Raw genomic sequence first — 9,139 nt, 5'->3', positions numbered from 1 at the left:
CATTTGGGCACCCAGATATTGGCTGACTAGGATGGAGTGACTGTGTGTGGATTTATATGGTGGGGTACCAGAACCATAATCTTCTATGCTGAGATAAGGCCCTGGGCAGCCTCTGACTGGAAAAGGCCCATCACTAACAACTCATGGTTTCTGCTCAAAGAACCTACATCTTAAGACCAGTGCTCAACACTTAATTCTACACCAGGACCTGATAGAGGGTGACTGAAGTATAACACGGGCCCGTGTGATGCCCGTGGAAACCAAGCATCAGACACAGAGAGAGCTTCTACAGCCCCAGCTGAGACCTGGGGACCCCCTCCCCAGCAGCCCAAGACTTTGTAAAGCCATTTCTGTGCCATCAATCAGTACTTTATCCTAATGTCCCTAGGTAGAATTTAAAACTGAACATAAAGAGCTGTTTATCATTTCTTAGGAAAAAACATGTTTTCTGCAGAGAAAATTACTTGGAAAAAGCAGGTATCTAGAAAGGAATTTTGTTAGGAAGTACAACACACTAGAGAGGAAATGCCTCAGTCTAGAAATTTTAATAATATATCCTTTATTTCCAATGGTGGGGAAGACATAAATGGACGGCTGCCAGCCAGACCCATGAGCTCAGTACTCCTCCCCTTCTTCTGCCTCTGCTTCCACGGAATCCACGCCCACCTCTTCATAATCCTTCTCCAGCGCTGCCAGGTCCTCCCGGGCCTCGGAGAACTCCCCTTCCTCCATGCCTTCTCCCACGTACCAATGCACAAAGGCCCGCTTGGCGTACATGAGGTCAAATTTGTGGTCCAGGCGGGCCCAGGCCTCTGCGATGGCTGTGGTATTGCTCAGCATGCACACGGCCCTCTGCACCTTGGCCAGGTCTCCCCCAGGGACCACAGTGGGAGGCTGGTAGTTAATACCCACCTGCCAGAGAAGGAGAAAAAACAGTCAAGTTTATAATGATCTCAGAAGAGATAGTCCACTACAAGTTGGGAACTGTGGTCCCTGCTTAAAAGAAATTCCCGTACCATGCTTTGGGAATGAATAATCACCTACACAAAGCAACAGGTATAAAAATTGTAAAGGACTTAAACCACTAAAGGCCAAATTGGAATCCAACATGCTGGATCTTCATACACTCACACAGTTCACAAAGGTCCAAAATGACAATTGTATCCAAGGTATACTGTATGCTTAAAAGAAAACTGACTGAAATCTTCATGTATAGAAAACACCTATGTGGGCCCCCATTGAAGGAGCTAAAGAAAGAACCCAAGGAGCTGAAGGGGTCTGCAACCCTATAGGGGGAACAACAATATGAACTAACCAGTACCCCCAGAGTTCGTGTCTCTAGCTGCATATGTAGCAGAGGATGATCTAGGTGGCCATCAATTGGAGGAGAGGCCTACGAAGATCATATGCCCCAGTACAGGGGAATGCCAGGGCCAGGAAGTAGGAGTGGGTGGGTTGGGGAGCAGGGGGGATGGTGCGGGGGGGGGAGGGTATAGGGGACTTTCGGGATAGCATTTTGAAATGTAAATGAAGAAAATATCTAATAAAAAAAAGAAAAGAAAACACCTATGCAGCAGTGAACTCTGCCAAAGTGAAGATGCTACAGTGGTGACCTTTGTACACCCTGGTGAACACATGGCTGTGAGCAGCAGCTCGGAGCACAGCCAGATTGGAGCTGGAAACAGGTAAGGACAGACACAAGGGGTCCTCCGCAGATCAATATACCCCCACTTCAAGGAGGAACATGTACCCTTTGCTTGCCTGCCAACCAACATCACCTGTATAAAAGGCACAACATAGCTTGAATACGCAGAGACTGCCTCTTGATTTATAAGGACAAGCAGCTTATGGGGCAGAGAATCCAACTTTCCAATCTTCCATAGTTTAATATTTTGTTCTCTCTCTCTGTGTGTGTGTGTGTGTGTGTGTGTGTGTGTGTGTGTGTGTGTGTGAGTGACTTAAAGGCTCTAAGAATGACTTTAAAAGCCAGAGCTGTCTGTAAACTCATTAATATGAATAAGAGTGATCTTGAACTCGCTCTAGTGCTGGGATTAGAGACATGTGACATAACTGTCCAGCTAAAACTCAAACATATTTTTAAACACAGCAACCAGTGTAGCCCCGGAAAATGGTTGTAAAAGAAGAATAAACCTCACTGATGCTGACAAAAGGGAACCTAGTGCAAAGAGGCAGACAGGGTCATATGGCTCCTCTCTGTAGGGGCAGCCCCTAACTAGTACTTCCCTGTAGACCAGCTCTTTACTGAAGAGATGCAGGTTCAGTGGGAGCAAACCCGGCAAGGCACAGCGTTCCAAATGAGCATGTGCTATCAGACACGCCCTCCCTCCCTCGGAAGTCCTCATCTTGGGGGGGGGGGAGCTCCCAGGAAAAACTCATCTGCATAACGTTTGGTAGATTGATGGTTTAAGAAATGATGTTTGGGGCTGGAGAGATGGTTCAGAGGTTAAGAGCACCGACTGCTCTTCTAGAGATCCTGAGTTCAATTCCCAGCAACCACGTGGTGGCTCACAGTCATCTGTAATGGGATCTGATGCCCTCTTCTGGTGTGTCTGAAGACAGCGACAGTGTACTCACATAAAATAAATAAAATCTTTTAAAAAAAAGAGAGAGAGAGAAAAGAAAAAAGAAAAAAGTAAAATTTGGGGGCTGGAGAGATGGCTCAGTTGTTAAGAGCGCTGGTTGCTTTCCTAGAGGACCAGGGTTCAATTCCCAGCAACCACATGGTGGCTCAGACTGTCTGGAACTTTAGTTCCAAGAGATCCAGTGCCCTCTTTGGGCCTCTACAGATACCATCAGCACATATGTGGTGTGCATGCATGCTCACGTGTGCGCGCGCACACACACACACACTCATAAAAGCAAGCAAAAAAAGCAAAGAGAAAAAAAAAATAAGGTTTGGACATTGACAGTTGTGCACACCTTTAATCCTAACACTCAGGAGACAGAGACAGAGGCAGGGGGATGTCTGAGTTTGAAGCCTGCCTGGTCTACAGAGTGATTTCCAGGACAGCTAGAGCTACATGGAAACCATGTTTTGAGAAGGTTTGGTAATTAATTGCTGGTTTGAGGAAAAAGGGCTTCCAGTGTTATTAGAAAAGTGTCACACCACTTAGCAATTGCTTACTGCCCATGCTTTCTTTGGAGCCTGATGTGGAAAGGGCCATGGGCTTGCCCAAAGCTGCGGCCCCACGGCAGTCTGTTGCTTACTGGCAGATAGAACTGTCCCAGCACCCAATCCTACCTTAAATCCAGTCGGGCACCAATCTACAAATTGGATGGTGCGCTTTGTCTTGATGGTGGCAATAGCCGCGTTGACATCTTTAGGAACCACATCCCCCCGGTACAACATGCAGCAGGCCATGTATTTGCCATGGCGAGGGTCACACTTGACCATCTGATTGGCTGGCTCGAAGCAAGCGTTGGTGATCTCTGCCACTGACAGCTGCTCATGGTATGCCTTCTCAGCTGAGATGACCGGGGCATAGGTCGCCAGTGGGAAGTGGATGCGAGGGTATGGCACCAGGTTGGTCTGGAATTCTGTTAAGTCCACATTCAGGGCGCCATCAAACCTCAGGGAGGCTGTGATGGACGACACAATCTGCCCAATCAGACGATTGAGGTTGGTGTATGTGGGACGTTCAATATCCAGGTTCCTGCGGCAGATGTCGTAGATGGCTTCATTATCCACCATGAAAGCACAGTCAGAATGTTCCAGGGTGGTGTGCGTGGTCAGGATGGAGTTGTAAGGCTCCACCACTGCTGTAGAAACCTGGGGGGCTGGGTAGATGGCAAACTCCAGCTTGGACTTCTTGCCGTAGTCCACTGAAAGCCGCTCCATCAGCAGAGATGCAAACCCAGACCCCGTGCCACCTCCAAAGCTGTGGAAGATGAGGAAGCCCTGCAGTCCCGTGCACAGATCGGCCTGTGGTAAAACCAGAGTACATAAGCCAGTGCCTACAAAGCCACATTCCGACTTCCACCCTGCATTCAGGACTTCCATTTCTACAAACTGATGCAAATTCAGACTGTCTACCATACAGACGCACTGGGTTTGAACACAATGACTTGTAGATGCATCTCAGCAGAGTCTGTAGTAAGGTATTTTGGTAAACTTTTGATAGATTCCTGACTCTAACAGATTTGCCAAGATGGCTGTGCCTTATACTTTTATGTCAACTTAACACCAGCTTAAGTTTGAGAGGAGGGATCCCGTTATTAAAGAAAACGCCTCCATAGGACCAGGCGGTAGGAAGCCTGTCGGGCATTTTCTTAATTAGTGAATAGTGGGGAGGGCCCAGACCCTTGTGAGTGGTATGACCCCTGGGCTGGTGGTCCTAGATTCTGCAAGGAAGCAGGCTGAGCAAGCGCCAGGGAGTAAGGCAGTAAGCAGCGCCCCTTCATGGCCTCTGCATCAGTTCCTTCCCTGACTAACTGCAATGATAAACAACATTGTGGACGTATAAGTCAAACAAACCTTTTCTCCCTAAGATGCATGTCCTGGTGTTTTATCACAGCAATGGTAAAGTAACCCCAACCAGTACAATGACCCCACCTCCACCCCTGACCCTCTTGACCCGGACAGCTACCATATAAAGCCTCCTCTGCAATCCTCTTACCAGCTTCCGGATTCGATCCAGGACCAGGTCGACAATCTCTTTGCCAATGGTGTAGTGGCCTCTGGCATAATTATTGGCTGCATCTTCCTTCCCAGTGATCAGCTGCTCTGGGTGGAAAAGCTGCCGGTAGGTTCCTGTGCGCACTTCATCTAGAGAAAGAGACCATATGTCCCGTGAGTCCTTCAGGCAAGGGCCATTCGATTCCTCCGCACAGAGTGTGTCAACAGTGTCTCCTAGTCTTTGGCTACACACGCATCACCTACGACCCTTTCTTTCAGTTTCTTACCCAACAAAGTTACGAGCCTTTAGTGTTCAGCCTGCCTGCTCTGCACAGATCTCAGTGGGCTTGCCTGAGACACCCCACTGTCCCAGGAAAGCCTCCACCCAGGGCCCAGGCACCTACCGACCACAGTGGGCTCCAGGTCCACAAACACTGCCCTGGGCACATGCTTGCCAGCTCCAGTCTCACTGAAGAATGTGTTGAATGAGTCGTCCCCGCCGCCAATGGTTTTGTCGCTTGGCATTTGTCCGTCAGGTTGAATGCCATGTTCAAGGCAGTACAGTTCCCAGCAGGCATTGCCGATCTGGACACCTGCCTGCCCCACGTGGATAGAGATACACTCACGCTGGAAACCAGAAAACACATGACTCATTCACTTCAAACTATATGACATATAAATACAATTCTGTACTGTGCCTCAGCGTCTATTTTCAAACTTTATTTACGACAATGCTTTTTTTTTTTTTTTTTTTTTTTGGTTTTTCGAGACAGGGTTTCTCTGTATAGCCCTGGCTGTCCTGGAACTCACTTTGTAGACCAGGCTGGCCTCAAATTCAGAAATCTGCCTGCCTCTGCCTCCTGAGTGCTGGGATTAAAGGCGTGCGCCACCATGCCTGGCTTATTTACGACAATGCTTAGACATTCCTTTTATCTCTGTTAAAACTGACTGCCACCAGCTATGGTTACGCAGCTCCATAATCCTAGTACTCAGAAAGATTAAGTAGAATTCAAGTCCAATCCTATCTCAAAACACACACAAACTTGCACACAGAGATAAAACACCTTGCCTACTCTAAACTTACCCTATTTTAGTATATAGTTTTACTAACATTGGCTAGCCTTAAACTAGCCACAATTCTCTTGCCTCAGCTGCTCAAGTGCTAGGATTACAGATGTAAGCCACCACATCAGGCTAACCAGGTAGCAGTCAGCCCCAGATCATAAACGTTTGCCACTCCTTAAAAATATGGTTAGTTTGAGACTTGGAAGCCATGCAGTGTCAACAACTAGCTCAGTGGGGACAGTCACAGTAATTCTCAGAAAAATCTATCAGGCCTCAACTGTGGCCCGACAAAAGGATAAGATATAATTCAATAAGGATGACACAATAGATGCCAGGTCACCCAGCCAAAGCCAATCTAGATAGTCACTGTATCTTCTATTTGCCCATCTAGATTAACCTTTTTAATGCTCTCCATCCCACTCTGGTACCAGGAAGCTGGCTCATGTACACATCTGTTAATATTAATAAGTTAATATCCTTCTCAAAGACACCACACTCTACTTAGGTAATCGCTCATCCATTCAGGTCTAGGAATGCAGCATTCCCAGACACTGTTAAGCATTGGGATGGTCTATTAGCCTGATTTTTTTCTTCATTTAAAAAATTTAAGACAATTTTAAATTTTATTTAAAACGTAAGGAGCTGGCTGTCCTGGAAACTGCAATCTTTCTGCCTCAGGATACAGAGTGCCAGGGTTATAGGCATACGGTATGCCACAAAACCCAACCTAGAGCCCTACATGGATAAATTATACATTTTTGATTCTACCCAACCCAGCAATTATAAATACCTATTTCAGGGACTCAACTCCTGCCACTGTCTTCTGATCTCCACTGGCAGGCACTCATGCCAACGAATGTAATAAAAAATAAAGCAAATATAGTCCCTTATCTCGATCTTTTTTCCTTATCTCGTTCTTAAGGCTCAGCAAGGTTTCTATGTCTCAGAAGTAAACAGTCCCCCCCCCCCCCAAAAGAAAAAAAAAAACGCTAAGATTCTTCAATGAAGCAGATTTTTTTTTTTGAGGCAAATAGTAAGATTTTACTGAATTTGCAGGTGATTTAAGTTTCTGAGGGTTAATTTGAAAAAAGTGTATGCAAAAACATCGTGCTAATTAGTTTGGTCACGTGGGGAGAGGGAACAAGAATGTCTGTAGGTATTTTCTTGATTAATGACCCGCGTGGGTGGGCCCAACCCACAGTGGGCAGTGTAAGGCCTGGGCTGGTTAAGAAAGCCGGCTGAGTAAGCCGGTATGCAGGAGTCCTCCATGGTCTTCAGTTCCTGGTCAGGTTTCCTAACGGCAGTCAAATACATCCGGCCTGGAGTTGATTTGGTCAGTGTTTTATTGCACGAACAGAAAGCAAACTAGATAGAGCCTGTTGCCAAATCCCATGCCTATATCAAGGACTGTGCCCTGAGAACAAAATAATGGGATGACATGGTCCCCTCAACAAGAAAAAAGAAAAAAAATAACGATCAAACTCGGTGTGGGGGTCCATGACAGTAACCAGCTCAGATGATGAGAGCCCATCACAGAAACAAAGACAAGTTCTGGCTGTTTAGACCCAGATCGTATGTGAACACAAGTATTTAAGAAGTCCTCTGCCTGGGGCTGGAGAGTTTGTGTGGCGGGGAGAAGAGCCCTCTTGCAGAGGATCAGGGCTCAGTTACCAGGCTCACCACGGCCTGACTCCACCTCCTGGGTCTTCCACACCCTCTTCTGGCCTCTCTGGGAAACTGCAGCCAGGAGCACATACTTTGCACAGACATACATGCACAGTGATTTCAAAGAAAAATATCTAATAAAGTAGGTTGTCAGCCTTATTTTATTCTTCCCTTGGGACAAGTTTTTGTAGTCCATGCTAGCTTCAAATTTACTCAGACTAATCTTGAAATCCAAATGTCCTGCTTGGGACTGTGGCATGCATCAGCACACACCTCAAATGTACTTTCTAATACCAACTACCAACAATGGATCCCACTTATAAACCATGAAATATGAAAAACAGCAGTAGCCACAAAACTTATATAAAAGTTCTTTGGCAAGCTTGGCGGAGCTGGGAGCCTGTGATCTTGACAGAGCAGAGGCAGAGGGCAGGCCTACCAGGGGCTCTACGGCATTTTCCAATCACAGTGAGCTCGAGACCCGAACACAGGCTCTTTGGACTCAGCAACTTTCACTTTCCTAGGTGGACGAACATTAGACCAGAGAAAGCCTTGTGGCTTCTAGGATCTTCTGGAACCCAAGCCATCACTGGTTCTCGCACTCAAGGCCACTGGTACCAGTAAACAAAACAAAAGTTCCCTCTCCAGAAACCTATCTGCCACCCTCTTTTGTTGCTTTTTTTCTTAAGGCTGGAGGCCCACGAGGCTGAGGCTGGCCGCGAACTCTTGCGCGTCTTTCATCAGCCTCCGCAGGGCTGGGACTCCGGGCTGGAACTGCATCCCAGCATCCTGGAGCTTCACAGGCGCTAAGAAGCCAAGCATCTCACTCACACGCACTTGCACCGTGAGGAGTCCAGAGGAGACTGCGGGCTCCTGGGCTGCTCTGCCATCGCCCACCCTCACAGGAGCTGGGGTTGCGAGGAAGCCCTAGCCTCAGGGGAAACGGAGGTCAACCTCCTGTGGGGCTGACTCCCCCAGAGGCCCCGAGGCCAACCACCCCGGCCACTCTCACCATGCTGAACTCCGGAGACCCGCTCAGATGCTGCCTCGGCCGTTCCTCCACTGGTCCTCAACCGCCTCCGGTCTGCGCGCTCAACAGTCCAGGACGGATGTGGAGTCCAGGCCGGGGCTCATTGGTCCAGAGCACCTTAGGGGCGGCCTTAGGCCCCACATCCCACTAATGATTGGATGTGGCTCAAGTTGCAGTGCTGGCACTTTCTGATTGGATGTGACTTTGGCGGGAAGGCTCTGGAGTGGCTGGAGGGGGACGAGCATTGAGGAGCGTCTGAAGACTGGGGGGAAGGGGGGGAGTGTCTGCGCGTCCCGGACATCCAACTTAGCGGGGGCGCTCAGGTCTTGCTTATCTGCGCATGTTATTTGCGCATCCGCGATGGAGGGATGCCCTTGCAGCCCTGCACACCATCCGTACCTCTGTCCTCGCCTATCATCCTTTCGCCTCACCTCACACCGCCTTACCTCACCTGGGGCAGAAAAGCTGTTCAGCCTCCCTCGCTGGAGGGCCACCAGGCCGTGCTTCTCCAGAGACCTGAGTTTCTGAGCATCTGCCAAGTCTTGCATTGGGACCCAGAGCTGTTTTGGAAGTCTGTGTGAGCAGTTGCCTATTCCAACGTTATTTTCTCTGGGAGAAGGTCTTGAAAGGATTTGGATATGCAGCCCTGGCTGGCCTCCAAGGCTTGTAGCCCGGGCTGGCAGAAGTTGAAACTCTGTCTCTGGCTACCTCAGAGCTGGGGCTATAGATGTGTGCCATGCCCG

At 48.4% G+C, this 9,139-nt stretch overlaps 1 protein-coding gene across 1 annotated transcript; it reads right to left on the bottom strand.

Annotated features, from left to right (window-relative positions):
- Positions 1-532: 532 nt before the first annotated feature.
- LOC110295801 (tubulin alpha-3 chain) lies at positions 533-8,474 on the bottom strand. The gene is made up of 5 exons (XM_085839887.1): positions 8,379-8,474; positions 5,041-5,263; positions 4,638-4,786; positions 3,263-3,943; positions 533-912 (listed from the first exon to the last, which is right to left on the bottom strand). Exons 1-5 carry the CDS (start codon positions 8,379-8,381, stop codon positions 616-618), a joined length of 1,353 nt encoding a protein of 450 aa, XP_085696013.1. The 5' UTR covers positions 8,382-8,474; the 3' UTR covers positions 533-615.
- Positions 8,475-9,139: the final 665 nt, after the last annotated feature.

This window comes from Mus caroli, unplaced genomic scaffold (genome assembly GCF_978045245.1).
Source record: "Mus caroli unplaced genomic scaffold, Mus_caroli_1 scaffold_7, whole genome shotgun sequence".
Classification (NCBI taxonomy): Eukaryota; Metazoa; Chordata; class Mammalia; order Rodentia; family Muridae; genus Mus; species Mus caroli.
The sequence above is the reverse complement of the archived record's forward strand: the minus strand, read 5'-3'. Positions and strand labels throughout refer to the sequence as shown.